The sequence below is a fragment of the Octopus bimaculoides genome, chromosome 23 (assembly GCF_046866305.1).
Source record: "Octopus bimaculoides isolate indiv1 chromosome 23, ASM4686630v1, whole genome shotgun sequence".
NCBI classification, from domain to species: Eukaryota; Metazoa; Mollusca; class Cephalopoda; order Octopoda; family Octopodidae; genus Octopus; species Octopus bimaculoides.
The window spans coordinates 10259342-10276019 of record NC_142950.1 but is presented as its reverse complement, the minus strand read 5'-3'; the positions used below and the strand labels follow the sequence as shown (position 1 = coordinate 10276019).

Here is a 16678-nt window from a genome sequence, read left to right as displayed (position 1 = left end):
AAGGCAAAAGCCGATACAGCTTGGCATCATTGACACTGCAAAGTCATTTCTACATATGAGTGAACTGGAGAAACGTAAAATAAAGAGTCTTACTCGAGAGCACAACAAGCAGCTCTGTTTGGGAATCGAACTCACTATCTCATGATTGTCAGTTCGAATTGTTAATTTTTTTAAAAATAAAATAAAGTAAAAAAACAAACAAACATAAAATGACTGGTTTTTTTTTATTTCAAGATTATTTTTATCTTTTTCCGAATTGGTTTCGGCTTCTTTCTACTCACGTATACAACACACACACTTCGATAAGCATACATTCACATACATTTAACATGCACACAAGCACCCAGAGCACGCACAGCATGCACGTAGTAAACATATTCATTGTTAGTAGTATATTTAAAATTACTATGGTTAAAAGATGCTGGCCTGTTTCGGCAGCTTTTATTCCTAAGCTCGTAAATACCTAAATTGTTTCACTATACTAACCTACTTCTATAGACTGCATAACTCGTCTTCAAATTCACGTCAATATACAACCATCGACTCTCTGGTTTAAATAGAAACGATTACGCACCAGCCAATCGCTCACTCAGTTATGGATTTCACTGCGATTAGCTGGCTCACGTACATAGAAGTATTCTCATCAGATCTTTCCTTGTATTTTAGCAATTATACTGTTCTAAGGCGGTGAGCTGACAGAACCGTTTGCCCGCCGGGCGAAATGCTTAGCAGTATTTCGTCTGTCGCTACGTTCTGAGTTCAAATTCCACTGAGGTCGACTTTGCCTTTCTTCCTTTGTGGGGTTTGATAAATTAAGTACCTGTTGCGTACTGGGATCGATCAAATCGACTAATCCCTTCCCCAAAAACGTTGCTGCAATTGTGACAAAATTTGAAACAAATTATACTCTGGTCTAACATTCAACCACAATTCTGATCTCTTTTGCAAATTTTCTTCCTTTTTTTTCTTCTTGTCACATTCTTGGTTTTACTGATTTTCGTATCATGAGCTTGTACAATACGCCACGCATAAGACAACTCAGCAGTATGCACGGAATACATCTTCTGTCAGTATTCCAGCTGTTTTCAGTTACATCACCAGCTCGTCAACAATGCAATTTAACTGGCACTATTAGTCTTGCATTGAAGGTGGCAAGCTGGTAGAATAGTTAGCACACCGGACAAAATGCTTACCGGCATTTTCGTCTGTCTTGACTTTTTGGGTTCAAATTCCGCCGAGGTTGACTTTGTCTTTCATCTTTTCAGAGTCAATAAAATAAGTACCATAAGAGAACTGGAATCGATGTAATTGACTCACTACTCACCCGCCGAAATTTCTGGCCTTGTGGCAAAATTTGAAATCATGATTAGTCTTGCATTCACTCTTTTCTAATGCATACTCCTTTACACACTTCCTGCGACATTTTCGTTTCGTTTAATTCACCGTTGTTGGTGAATTCATCGTTACATTGGCAGGAGGTTCCTGTAGCAGGAAAATTTGGCAGACACAAAACATTTAGAAATCGAACCCGAATTCACTGTATCCAATGCAAATATTACCGACGTCATAAAAAAAAAACAATACCATTCAAGACTTCTGATGGAACCCGTTTTTAATAAACAATTTCATCTTTGGCACGCTTTTCTGAAAAAGACATTAGTCGTACAATTAACGCATTTTAACCATCGGCAGTGGAAGCTAGCAGCAGAGATCGAACCAGCGCAGTGTCTGTAGCACCAAGGCAATGGTCGATGGCGATGACTGCGGCAACAGAGCCTAACCAGCCAATTCCAAGAAACACGACGACTAATTAACTTCGAAATATTTTACTCAATAAATGTTTTTTGCTTTTAAAATCTCAACAAATTTTTGTTTATTTAATCCGTATCAACTCGATACCAAATCGTAACACCATTCACACACAAACACACACTCACAAAAACATCTAATCCTTACATACGTAAATATATATATATATATATATATATATATATATATATATATATATATATATATATATATATATATATATATATATATATATATATATATATATATATATATATATATATATATATATATATATATATATATATATATATATATATATATATATATATATACACACACACACACAAAGTGTGAGGTTTAGTTCACGGGTGATCTAGACGATTAAGTACGCTAGGTAAGTGCTGTAACGGATTACTAGGGCCCCAAGGTTATATCCGAGACGGTAGTTATGGAATCATTGCAGATTTCCGATGCACCGGATATATAATTGTTAAAGAGGACAACAAACATTAAGGCAAGGCAAACATCTCAAGTGGTACTTATTTTATCGACTCCAGCGGAAAGTGAACTCAGAACATAAAGACAGACAAAATGTCAGCTTACCGCCTTCACTTAGTTAATAATAATCCTCTCCACTTTAAGCACAAAGCCTGAAATTTGGTGGGTGGGGTCTAGTCGATTACCTCGAGCCTAGTACTTGACTGGTACTTACTTTATCGACCTCGAAAGAATGAAAGGCAAAGTCGACCTCGGCGGAGTTTAAATTCAGACGCCTTCAGTTAGTTAATAATCCTTTCTACTAAAGATGCAACACCTGAAATTTAGGGGAGCGGGTAAGTCGATTACATCGATCTCAGTGTTTCACTGGCACTTGATTTATTGACCCCAAATTGATAAAAGGAAAATGTCGATCTCGGCGGAATCTGAACTCAGAGACAGGCGAAATACCGCTAAGTGTATTGTCCAGCGTGCTAACGATTCTGCCAGCTCGCCGCCTTTCAGTTAGCTAATAGTTATTTCTAATTTTTACTACAACGGCAGCTTGGTAGGAGGTGGGGATTTTTCGATTATATCGACCTGAATCTTCAACTGGTACTTATTTTATCGACCTCGAAAGGATGAAAAGCAAAGTCGACCTTGGCAGAATTTGAACTCAGCGACGGGCGAAATACCATTAAGCATTTCGTCCAGAGTGCTAATGATTCTGCAAGCTCGCTTCCTTTCAGTTAGTTAATAATAATAATAAAATGTTGAAAGAGCGCTGCATCGAAATATAGCATCGAAATATTGCATCAGACCATGGTTTAAATTTGATTCGATGTGCTAAGCTTTTGTTTATCTGTCCTGTGTATCACATGTGATACGCATAACATATTCCCTTGGCGTCCATGCATCGTATATGATAGACAGTCTCAATCTGTTTCAACCATCAGAGTAACTTGGAACTTATGAAAGGAAAGCTTTATACTACTCAGAACGTATGAAATAAGGATTAACAGTCTCTCGTATTATTTGTTTAAATTATTTGTCTAAAGTAAACAAATGTTTGTGCTGTACATTAACTCACTCCCTTCGTCAAATCAACGTTGCCTGACCAGGGTACACGGTGTACCACGCGTCGAGTATCGGAGTGAACGCAGAACAACGTGAGATGACGTTTTGATAACGAACATAACTCCTCAGCTTGTTCAGAAGTTGAAATCCCAATACCGTGATCGCGCGTGCAATTCCCTAGCCAAAAGGTCATGTGATATTACATAACAAGAGTTAACTAAAGTCTGAAAACAAGCATGGACATTTAGGACAAACATATGAAAATGCTTTGGAAAAGTAAAGAGTTAATTTTGCACAAAACCGATTAGATAATTTAGTTATAATATTTTCCAGTAATTAATTAACTGGAAGGTGAAGAGCACGTATTTTACAGTATTTCAGTTACTTTTTGTGGTTGTTTTTTGTGTTAGTTCTTTTGTTGTTTTCGTTGAGCAAATTCACATATATATATGTATATAAATAATAAAGAAATAAAAGTTCTTGTGGAAAAGGTATAAAAACATATACAAAAATATCTATATAAATATTCGTCATTTCATGTATTTCAGACTTGTGGCTAATTCCTGCTTGACCTCTTGTGCTGCAAAAGAAAGCAAAATAATAATAATAATAATAATAATAATAATAATAATAATAATAATAATAATAATAATAATAATAACAATGATGATGATGATGATGATGATGATGATGACTTCAAATTTTTGCTGCAAGGGCAAGTAGGGGGAGGGGATTAAGTCGGTTACATCGACCTCAGTGCGTAACTGGTACTTATTTAATCGACCCCCAAAAGGATAAAAGACGAAGTCAACCTCCAGGGAGACACGCTCTCTCCACTCCTTTTCTGCTTGGCACTGATACCTTTATCTGACACGCTAAACAGAACTAGATGCGGATACAACTGTTACAGCAAAACAATCAGCCACCTCTCATATATGGATGACCTAAAACTGTACGCTACAAATGATAAACAGCTGGAAACATTACTGCAGGCAGTACATGGATTTACTAAAGAAATAAATATGAAATTTGGCTTAGAAAAATGTGCCAAAGCAACATTGAAAACAGGAAAACTAGTTAAGAGTAGCAACATCACATTAGATAAAGCAAATGAAATAAGAGAATTAGACCACAGCCGGACATACAAATATTTAGGAATCGATGAACTAGATACGATACAACACACACAAATGAAAGAGAAGATAAAAAATAAATACTATAGACGAATTAGATCAATACTAAAAACAGAGCTCAATGCTAAAGACAAGATAATAGGTATTAACACTTTAGCCGTCCCAGTTATAAGTTACAGCTACAATATCCTTAACTGGACACTATATGAACTAATCAAAATAGACAGGAAAACAAGAAAAATAATGACAGGATTTAGGATGCACCACCCAAAATCTGACATAGAGAGGTTATATATACAACGTGGTAGAGGCCTTATACAGCTAGAAAACTATTACAAAATAACCACCATAGGACTACAGAAATACCTACTTCAGAAGCAAAGAAAACTAATACAAATAGCCACAAAACACGAACAAAACAAAAAAACTGTTTTCAGTATTTAAGGAAGCTGACAAGTACAAACAAGAAGTCATGCTACCTAACAACTATGAAGAAAAAGAAGAAACCACAAAAGCTGTAAAATAAATGAAATCCAAACTAAAACTAGAATAGCAACGGATCAGGATAAAATAATAATAATAATAATAATAATAATAATAATAATAATAATAATAATAATAATAATAATAATAATAATAATAATAATAATAATGCAGAGAGTGAAGGCTTTACTTTGGCTGCCCAAGATCAGAGCTTATTGACCCGGAACTATCAAGCCATGCATACATACATACATACATACATACATACATACATACATGCATACCTTTTTGGAGTCATTGTTGCATTTTTTGCTATCTCTGTATAATTTTTGTTTCAGAAAATAATCATGGCAGACCCTCAACTTACTCAAGAAACGAAGAAGCATGCTGTTATTGTGGTTATAAAGGCTGAGCATAGAGATTAGTAAAAATCTCGATTTTTAAAAGTTACCAGATCTTTCGTCAACAAAGTTTGTAAGGAACTAGAGACTCAAGATGGAAACGTATTACCAGTATCAAAGCATAAAAAACATTCTAAACGCTCTGAAGTCATCAGAACATCTGTATTTATTCAGCAAATTCAACAGACCATTGATCACAATCCCGGAAAGTCCATGAGGACAATTGCAAAAGATCTCCATCTTTCAGAAGGGACAGTTAGAAGTGTTGTCCACAAAGACATCAGATGTAAGCTTATGTAATGATGCTTGTGTGTGTGTAGGATCAAAACTGCTTTATTTAAATTCCTTGGTACACTGAGTTTCAAGCGTGATGCTAATCTTCGGCCACGGGAATTAGGGTAAGTGCGAAATAGATTAAGAGATAAATATATAGATGGCGAGAGAAATAGAGTAAAATCGGTAAGCCAGATAGTTATGCAAAGGCTCAGTGTAGAAAAATTGGCCAGTTAGCAAGATGCACATTTGAGAGATTGAGTAATGAGGCTGCTGCTCAGTAGAACTGTTGCAGTTGTGTTTTTGGATGGTTGAATAATTAGTCACCTTGTAGCGTGTTGGAAAAACTTGTGGAAGACTCAAGCAATTGTGCAAAAAGGAACAAATAAAAACCTCCAAAAGCCCGTGCATTTTTGTTAACAAATGTTTCGCTGGCACAGCAAACATCTTATCTTACCTAAATGGGAGTTGAGTTGTCAAGGTAGCAACTGGAATTTCTGGACATCTAAATAAAAGGTTTGATGTAGACATATATATATTCTTTTATTCTTTGTTTATATATATATATATATATATATACATATATATATATATACATATGTATATATATATATATATACAATTAAACCTTGGGAGAGGCATTATGCCGGTAATAAACACACGCACTGGTTCAGTCCTTTATTAATTTATATAGTTTTTTGTTAAATTATTTCATTGCACTCTTGCAATCTCTTCACTAACTTGTCTCTCCACTTCCATTTATTTTGAATATATGATCTGGCGTTGTTTTGGCGTTGTTTCGAAACTGTTTGGTATGAGCATGTGAGTGTGTGCAAGCTCGTATGTGTGCACGCACATATGTGTGCACGCACTTATGTGTTCGTGCTTATATGTAAGTATGTGCCATGATCTCTTTAGCTAGAAGCAGACTCAAGAAAACATTAACACGTTATATAGCAACTGCACCAACACAAAACGAAGCAGAGGCCCACCAACTCGGTACAGTAGCTGCAATGGGCATACGAAAACTAAAACATAGAGTTAGAAACAATGAAATAGTATGCCTCCCTACAGACAAATCAGGCAGGATATCGGTAGACAGCCTGCAAAACTACACCCATACGATGCAAAAACATATAGAAGATATGAGAGAAGTTACACCGCAAGAATATGAAAAAGTAGAGAAAATTCTCAATGCACACATGGGAATGTGGTGTAACATACTCCAACCTAAGAGACGCACAGCACAGAACTTCGCATCATCCAACAACGACATTCCTACACTCTATGGGTTACGAAAAGACCATAAACCCATTGCAGACCCTATCATGGGCCCACCATGTCGACCGATTTGTGGTGCCAATATTGCCAGCAATTATAGGCTGTCATTCTTCCTCTCACAGATATTAAGACCACACATCGAGATGTCTCCTGATGTTTGTGAAAGCACTGAGGACCTCCTCAGCAGAGTCAATGAATGTAACTGCTCCCATGACCTGACAGATTGTATTATAGGCAGTATGGATGTAGTATCTCTCTATCCATCCATTGACATTGACTTTGCCGTAGAGAGATGTGTTGAAATTATTTCGGAAAGTGAAGTAACCTTCCGTGAAGTAAACACGAGGGAACTAGGCCTCCTCCTAAAGCTCGTTTATAATAATGAATACTTAGATCACCACGACCTAACTAGATTCTGCCCCACCAGGTCAGGACGAGGTAGACCACATACGATCACATCAGCTGCTAGAAAAACCACCGCAGAGCGTTGGAAGGGATGGAATACACCCACCCACGACCCAGAGGATAATATCCAAACACGAAAAATGGTTGCACATGCTGTAGGTGCAAGTCTGAAGACCACCCTGCAGAACCATATAGTTAAATTCAATGAAAAACTATACATGCAGGTCCAGGGAGCGGCTATTGGTGTCAGTGTGGCCGGAGACGTGGCAAGCCTATTCATGACCTGGTGGGACAAAAAGCTGAAAACAACTCTCGAAGAACACTCAATAACACTCAAACTATACGGGAGACATGTGGATGACATTAACATCGTAGTCAAAACACCATCAAACATTCAGACTGAAGAGAACGAGAAGATCGTGATGGAAAACATCCAGAATATAGCTAATACAATACACCAGAGCATCAAGGTAACAATAGATTACCCAACAAGACACCTAAACATGAGACTCCCAGTACTTGACACAGAACTTTGGCTAGAAACAATTAATGACAAAGTTCAAATCCTCCACTCACATTATATGAAACCTATATCTTCAAAGTATGTTATCCATAAGAATTCGGCTCTATCACACAGTGTGAAAATCAATATATTAGTAGCTGATTTGGTTAGAATAATGAAAAACATATCCCCCCTGTGCGGTCCATGGGAGGGGCAAAAACATATTCAAGACTTCATGCATCGCATGCAATTTTCGGGATACAGCCAGAAAGATAGAATCCGGGTATACAGAGGAGCTAACAAGAAATTTGAGGAGATTGTTGTCAAAGATACAAATGGAACACAACCTAGATACCGTAACAAACAGTGGAATAGACTACAAAGGATTAGTAACAAAACAAACAAAAAGACCACGTGGTACAATACCGACAAGTTCCAGGGAGTAATGTTTGTGGACGCCACGCCACACGGAGAACTGACCCGCAGATTTCGAAAAATCCTCAAAAGTACCAAGTTGAGGATAAATGTTATAGAAAAACCAGGGAGATCAATTAGATCAATAATATGTAAAACATATCCCTTCAGAAGAACAAGGTGTGTTGAGGAGAGTTGCATTGTGTGCAAAAATAGTCCTAGTGCCAACTGCAAAGCCAGAAATGTAGTCTACAAAATAAGCTGTATGGATGGTGAGTGTAAAAACAGAAACACCACATACATAGGTGAGACGGCAAGAAGTTTGGCTGAGCGTGTAAACGAACATTGGAGGGACTATAATAATCAAAAACAAACCTCGGTGCTCTACCAGCATGCCAAAGAACAACATGGTGGTGTACTAGACAGAATTAACATAGAAATCCTGTCTAGACACCCCGGTGACGCATCGTTGCGACAAATACAGGAGTCGGTCCTCATAACTGAAACGCAACCAATTTTAAACACCAAATACACGTAGATGAGGGCCTTACAATTGCCCATGGTTGCATGTGTTGTTCACACATATGATGCGGAATATGAACGTAAATAAATTAATTAAAAAGTCTCTATCTGATCTGATATAAACGAAATTGTTACCAACACACATATGGACGCACATACTTACATATAAGCACGAACACATAAGTGCGTGCACACATATGTGCGTGCACACATACGAGCTTGCACACACTCACATGCTCATACCAAACAGTTTCGAAACAACGCCAAAACAACGCCAGATCATATATTCAAAATAAATGGAAGTGGAGAGACAAGTTAGTGAAGAGATTGCAAGAGTGCAATGAAATAATTTAACAAAAAACTATATAAATTAATAAAGGACTGAACCAGTGCGTGTGTTTATTACCGGCATAATGCCTCTCCCAAGGTTTAATTGTATTTCTTTCAACACACGTATCCACATCAAGAATCTTGCACACGAAATACACATACGAAATATATATATATATATATATATATATATATGTGTGTGTGTGTGTGTGTGTGTGTGTGTGTGTGTGTGTGTGTGTGTGTGTGTTTGGGTCATCCTATAAATAATGCGTTTTTTTCAATTGCATGAACTAAAATTCAGGAGAGGAAGGGGATAAACTACCTGCATCAACTTGCTATAAAAGCAGGTAGTAATTTTACCTTCTCCTTATTGTTAGTGCAAGTTTTGAAGAGTGTAGTTCGATTTTAACAGTTATTTTTTCAAAGCTATAATGGAAGTGACAAAGGAGCATATTCGACATATTTTGCTTTATGAGTCCAATAAAGGCGACAACGCAACGGGAAGTGCGAAGAATATTAATGCAGTTTATGGGGATCAGACAATAAGCGTAAGCCTACAAACCTAGAAACTACAAACTACAAACTGCAGCCTAAAAGACGAGCCTCGTTCTGGAAGATCAGCAGAGCTCGATGAAAATATCCTGCAAACCCTGGTGAAACAAAATCCCATCGTAACTGTGAAGTAACTAGCAGAAAAGCTTGGATTTGGACATTCAACCATTCATCGACACCTGCGTGCCATGAGAAAAGTCAGCAAATTATGTCAATGGGTTCTTCAAAAACCTCCCTAGTCCAATTGCACGCAGAGAGTGAATGTGTTCTCTTCGTTGTTGTCACGTCTCAGGGACCGAATAGTAACCGGTGACGAGAAATGGGCTCTCTATAAAAATGCCAAGCGCCAGAGACAGTGGGTAAGGAAAGGAGAAACACCGGAACCCCAGGCTAAAGAAAGTCTTCGCCCACGTAAGGTATTGTTATCTGTTAGGTGGGATTTGAAAAGTTTAGTCCACTTTGAACTTTTTTACCCAAACCAAATGATAACAAAGGAGATCTACTGCGAGCAGCTTGAGTGACTTAAGTCAGTACTTTGGTTTCAAGTCGAAAGGTTTTCTTCTTTCAGGATAATGCTCGACCACGTACAGTGAGGATGATATTTCTAAACACTGGAGCAGCTTGAATTGTGAACGTTACCCCAACCACCATATTCGCCGGACATTGCCCCATCTAATTATCATTTATTCCGCAGTCTTCAAAATAATTTGGAAAGAATCCCGTCGTATATATCGATGTGGGTATGTGTGTGTGTCTTTGTGTCTGTGTTTGTCCGACACCACTACTTGACAACCGGTGTTGGTGTGTTTATGTCCCGCAACTTGGCGGTTCGGCAGAAACGGCCGATAGAATAAGTACTAAGCTTCAAAAACAGTCTTAGGATTAATCTGTTCGACTAAAACTATTCAAGATGGTGCCCCAGCATGGCCGAAGTCTAATGACTGAAACAGACAAAAGATAAAAGGTGAAAAAAATTACAGTAATGAACGCCACCCAGGTGTCTGTAGGTCAGCTCCAGTACAGAGAAAATACAAAAGCCATTACAATATTTACTTACATTCCATAGATGTATTTGTCTTTGAGGCACACTTGAATTTGGATAAGCCTCCATCTGTAAAAGAAATTGTAGATAATGAGATAGAAATATTGTATACAACAGTTTGTCCCAACCTCGTTATTACCTACAAATCCCTTTGGGTCCCTTTTTTTTTACTCAGGTGGACCTTCATAGTCATTCGATGTTTAAAAAGTCTTAAATTGAATATTACTAACCTTGAAGCCGCCCTTCGGGCGGTATTCAGGTTTGCTCCAGCGGAGGGCACCTTTGAAACCCACTATCGAGCTGCTTCGCGGCCCGCTACCCTTCTGTAATGGAACTTATTTCTGCAATTGTGCTAAACACTGATACTGATCATAGTTTAACCAATAAGCGTAGGAGCGATGTAAATGCAGTAACAATGGGGGGGGGCAGTGGGGCCATTGAAGCAGCCCTTCAGAAATTGAACCTCCTTACGATGATACTCCCTGGGAGTTCATGGTATGAAATTCATTGTCATTGCTCCGATTGAAGGGTGGGATGAATGTGTAGTGTGTGTATGTGTGTTTGTACAGCCCTATCGCTTGATAATAAGTGTTGGCTTCTTTGCATCCTGGTATTTTAACAGTTTCAGGAAAAATGACAGATTTGAAAAAAAAAGCCCTGAGACCGATTTGTTTGGCTAAAAGGAAATGATAAAATAAAAACCTATTCTCAAAACAAAATGAATGATTTTGATGCGAAAAGGGGAGAAGTCAATTTTGAATTGCTTACCGGCATGCCCCAGCTGGTCTCATTCTCAAAATTTTGATTCGTATGGCCCCAATTGTTTCCCTGTATGGTGTTTACGTCTTCGTAACCCTGAAGGAAACAGGAAAAGAAAATTATCATATCAAAGAAAGTAACAAAATGTCGCTGTACAAGATATGTTGGTTTCTTGTGCCGCTGAGCATTTTGCTCGGCGCACTAATAATTCTACCACCTCCCCTCTTTGTTGTACAAAATATTGGCAATCATCATGGTCATCACTATCATCATCTACATAACCACCACCACCGCCGCCGCCGCCACTATCATCATCATCCTAAAGATGCATCACATGGATGTAGCAAAAGGATCATTCTGCCTGCGTTATTCGGAATATCATCCACATATATGGAAGCTTATACTAATATGTTAATGAAAACTATTGCTTATACACGGCAGTACACTATAGTTACAAAACGAAATGCTGTGACCATGCCAGCGATTAAATATACGTATCAGTTATCAGGAATGCGTTTTATATTCAAATTGGTCCATACAATTATGTTACTCAGCTAAACCTAGTGAGTATATAAGCAATGTGTTCATGGATAGTTGAGGAATTAGATGGGCGGGAGTACTAATTAAAGGGCAATAACTCTTGAAATATTCATATACATCTATTACGCATTGTTTGAATAAACGTCGTAACTTGCAGTGCTGGCCCTGATTTCGATGGAAAATTGCATTGCTAGCGCAAAATTAAAACACAATATCGATTTGTAAACCTTTAATACACTCGGTAACTTATTATGCTCGCAAAACGATATTCTGCGTCCTTGCTAACAATTGACATTTACGTACCAGTTACCAGTTGCCAAGAATGTGCTTAATATGTAAATTGGTATATCCAGTAGTGTTACACCGTCAAACTTAGTGGGTATTTAAGCAATGCGTTTGTGAATAGTTGATGGGTTGAATGAGGTACTGATGAAAGTTAAATAACCCTTGAGATATGCATCTACGCCTATTACCTTATGGGGGAGCATCATAGCTATGTGCTGAGAAGAATTCTTTGGGGTTTGAATAATTCACCTCTGGAACCATGGGTGTTCATCATCCTTAAAACAAACCTACTCGACCTGAAGAAAATTCTAACTGGGTCCCACCTGCAAGGTCATGCGATGTTTATCTTGATATGAGATCACAATGCTGCGCACATATCGTTGTGATGCATGTGACTGATGTATCCTTATCAGACGGGTAGTTCTGATGGGTGTATTGGGCTTCATATATCTGTACTCTAGGGTAACTTTGATGGCTACAGTCAATAACAATAACAACAGCAATGGTGTAAAAGATGAGCCACAGCACAGCAGATTTCCTTGCCAATTGCTTGACCATAACCAGTTGAGGATGTTACTTGGTGGCTGACAATAAGTGCATCTCTCATCAAGAGCACGAGCAGTTGGAGGGAGCACGTATGGTTGCGATAAAAATATATACAGCATACAAAGTATACGTTAACCTGAACGATGCAGTCCTTTTGAACAATACAGAAGGGAAGAAAGAGGCAAAATGGAGGTGAGAATGAAAGAGTTAATAAAGATGAACTTACGTCATGTTGATTGTTTCCTAACGACTGTAAAATAAGAAAACAAATTGTTGGGTATTGTTAGATAGTTGGAGGTCAAATTAGTCATGAGATATTTTAGAAATTTACTTTATATTGGTTTCAAATTTTGACACAAGACCAGCAATTTGGGTGAGGGGGTAAATCGATTGCATCGACCCCAGTGCTTAATTAATATTTATCTTATCGACCCTAAAATGATTGAAAGGCAAAATCGACCTCGGCGGAATTTGAACTCAGAATGTAAAGAAGAACGAAACGCCACAAAGCATCTTGCCCGGTTCTGTGACGATTCTATCAGCTAGCTGCCTTTACACTGGTTTCAAATTTTGGCACAAGGCCAGCAATTTCGGAGGAAGGGTAAATCGATTACATTGACTCCAGTGCTTAACTTGTACTTATTTTATCAACCCTAAAAGAGGATGAAAGGCAAAGTCACCCACGGCGGGATTTGAACTCAAAAGGTAAAGACAGACGAAATGCCGCTGAGCATTTAACCCAGTGTGATAATGATTCTACCGAACTACTAAGCTACAGGCACATGGACACACCAAGTCCGGTTGTCAAGCAGTGATGGGGACAAATACACACGCACGCACGCACACACACACACACACACACACACACACACACACACATATATATATATACAATGGCCTTCTTTCAGTTTCCGTCTACCAAATACACTCACAAGGCTTTGGTAGGCCGAGGCTGTAGTAGAAGATACTTGAAAAGGTGTCACGCAATGGGATTGTACCCAGGACCATGTGGTTGGGAAGCCAGCTTCTTTCCACACATCCACACTTCCGCCTATATATACACACATACATATTACATACATATATATATACACCCATACATAAATATATATATATATATATATATATATATATATATATATATATATATATATATATATGTATACACACCGGCACACATCCACACTTATACATACATATATATATATATGTGAATGCACGTATGAATGTGCATTTCTTTGGATGTCCGCCCACAGCTCTTGACAAAGGGTATTGGTTTGTTGACGTCCTCGTAATGTAGTAGATCAGTAAAAGGGAACGGTAAAATAAATAGTAGTTTTTAAAATAACAACAACAACAAAAATACTAAATCCTTCAAGGCGATGCTCCAACATGGCTGCAGACTTATGTCTGAAACAAATAAGCGAGTAAAAAAAGTATGATGTTCTGTATGTATGTATGTATGTATGTATGTATGTATGTATGAATGTATGTATGTATGTATGTATGCATGTATGTATGTATGTATGTATGTATGGAGTGTGGAGTGGAGTGAAAGCATTTGAAGAGGCCAGGATGATGCAAGCAGGGCTCAAGAGAGAGACATTTAAGGAAAAATGTAAAGACTGAGAAGGTGAATGACAAGGACCTTTTTGCGTGCACAGTCTGTGACAGACCATGTCTGTCCTTGGCTGGCCTCAAATCTCACCTGCGAACCCATGGAAAACAAACCTCATCCAGCTATTCTGATTATATGTCTGTGCACACGTTTGAATGTGGTGTGTGCCAGAGGGTTTGCAAATCCAATGGGGGTCTTAAAAGACATGTTAGGATCCACAATGAGCAGAACTTACTTGCAGGTATTGGTAGTGCAAATCAGAGGTGCAATCTGTGTGGGTGTTTTTTCAAAACACTGTCTGGTTTAAAAAGCCACATCAGACGCCATGAAAGGGCTAAGGTGTAGGTGCAGGAGGTGGTCAAACTCTGTTTAAGGAGTAGACAACCACCATGTATGTATGTATGCATGTATGTATGTATGTATGTATGTATGTATGTATGTATATGAAAGTTTGTTGAAATACTTACGTCTAAACATAGATAATCGGGTAGGTCACCCTCATCGTCATAGTTCTGAAGAAATAATATAATATAATTAAAAATAGTCAACACAAAGAATATAAATCAGTGTTTCTTAAGCAATTTTAAACTACGCACTCTTTAGATTCCTATTTTACTTGGCAGTATCCTCATAGCGATTCGATATTTAAAAAATCCTATTATATTCTTATAATATTATATATTTTTTTATGCGCCCTTTTAAAGCCTAGCCAGGCTCATGGGCCCGGTTTCCCGGTTTCTATGGCGTATGTGTTCCTCCCAGCTGGACGGGACGCCAGTCCATCGCAGCGTTACTCAAGAAACGGGAAGAAAGAATGAGAAGTTGGGGCGAAAAAATACAACAGGGGTCGCCACCAGCCCCTGCCGGAGCCTCGTGGAGCTTTAGGTGTTTTCGCTCAATAAACACACACAACGCTCGGTCTGGGAATCGAAGCCGCGATCCTCCGACCGCGATTCTGCTGCCCTAACCACTGGGCCATTGCGCCTCCATCACATATTAGGAATTGTATAAAAAGAAAGTTAAGATATTTTGTGAATTGTAGAAGTATAACTGATTTATTGCAGATGAATTTTAGCAACTAAATCTTATGTGGATCCCACTACGAATGGTCGTATGGACCCCGGTTGGAAACCACTGATATAAAAGAAAGAAGCATGAAGAGAAAGAAGATTGAAAAGAGAAGGGGTAGAAAAAGAGGTTAAGAAAGAAATGGGAGTTTGAATGGGGCTAGTTATCATGAATATTGTGAAGAACAAGAGTGAAAAATGTCGATCACATGAAGTACAGGTAGCAAACCACTAGAGAAAAGTAAGGATGAACCAAAGGCAGTACTTACACCACGGTTACTTGAAGATTTATTTAAGTTAGTACCCTGAAATAGATGAAAGAAAAACTGTATTTATGTATATATACATGTGTGTGTAAACATATACATACACACGCACGCACACACACACGCACACACACACACACACACACACATATACACACAGGGTGTTCAAAAAGTCTCTCCGCAGTGAGTATTTTATAGCAAAACTAGCAGAGATACCCGACGTTGCCCGAGTTACATGCAATTGAAGAATGAGACTTTTCTGTTATATTTTCTGTAAGAAACTGGAATACATATGATTCGAATTTCATCAAAATTGCACATGAGGGTTCTTTCCCTCTTTACACACCCTAAAAATATTGTAATCATGAGACATGTATCCCATACTATTGATCTTTATGCGCATATTCCCAAATTTCAGTCTTATTGATTCAACCAACTTGCTGCCATGTTCTTGAAAAATAATTCTAATGAAACAAGATGGATGACTGATTCCTTACCTGTGTCTTTGACCTGCTGGTGTAGGTACGTTTCTTGAATGTATCTCTCAATGCTTTTCGGAACTGAAAGTATAGAATTGCAAGCGCCATATTTAACTCAACATCATTCAAGACAAGTCTTGCTTTTGAAATGCACTCACAAGGGATTGGTCGGCCTTGGACTATAGTAGAGGACACCTGCTCGAGGTGCCAAGCAGTGGAACGGAACCCGAAACCATGTGATTGCAAAGCGAGCTTCTTTACCACATAGCCATATCTGCGCTTATATCATGTATTATGTTGTAACTTAGAGATTTTGAAGAGGTAACTGTTCATTTTTAGAATCATATTTTAGGGTTGGTGTGAGAGATCAGATCTAACCAGTTTGAACATAAAACTAGGAGAATATTTTTGGCTGGATATAGCCAACTTAAATGC

The 16678-nt window shown here is 38.1% G+C and overlaps 1 protein-coding gene across 1 annotated transcript in view; it reads right to left on the bottom strand.

Moving 5' to 3' along the window:
• Positions 1–205: 205 nt before the first annotated feature.
• LOC106871915 (uncharacterized) overlaps positions 206–16678 on the bottom strand; it is a 117417-nt gene continuing 100944 nt past the window's right edge. Inside the window, exons 31-38 of the mRNA XM_089340713.1 lie at positions 16262–16324; positions 15768–15803; positions 14899–14943; positions 13040–13063; positions 11452–11538; positions 10699–10752; positions 6093–6140; positions 206–3925 (exon numbers count right to left, since the gene is read on the bottom strand). Of these exons, the coding sequence (XP_089196839.1) occupies positions 6093–6140; positions 10699–10752; positions 11452–11538; positions 13040–13063; positions 14899–14943; positions 15768–15803; positions 16262–16324 (357 nt within the window). The 3' untranslated portion in view covers positions 206–3925. The remainder of the gene's footprint in view (positions 3926–6092; positions 6141–10698; positions 10753–11451; positions 11539–13039; positions 13064–14898; positions 14944–15767; positions 15804–16261; positions 16325–16678) is intronic.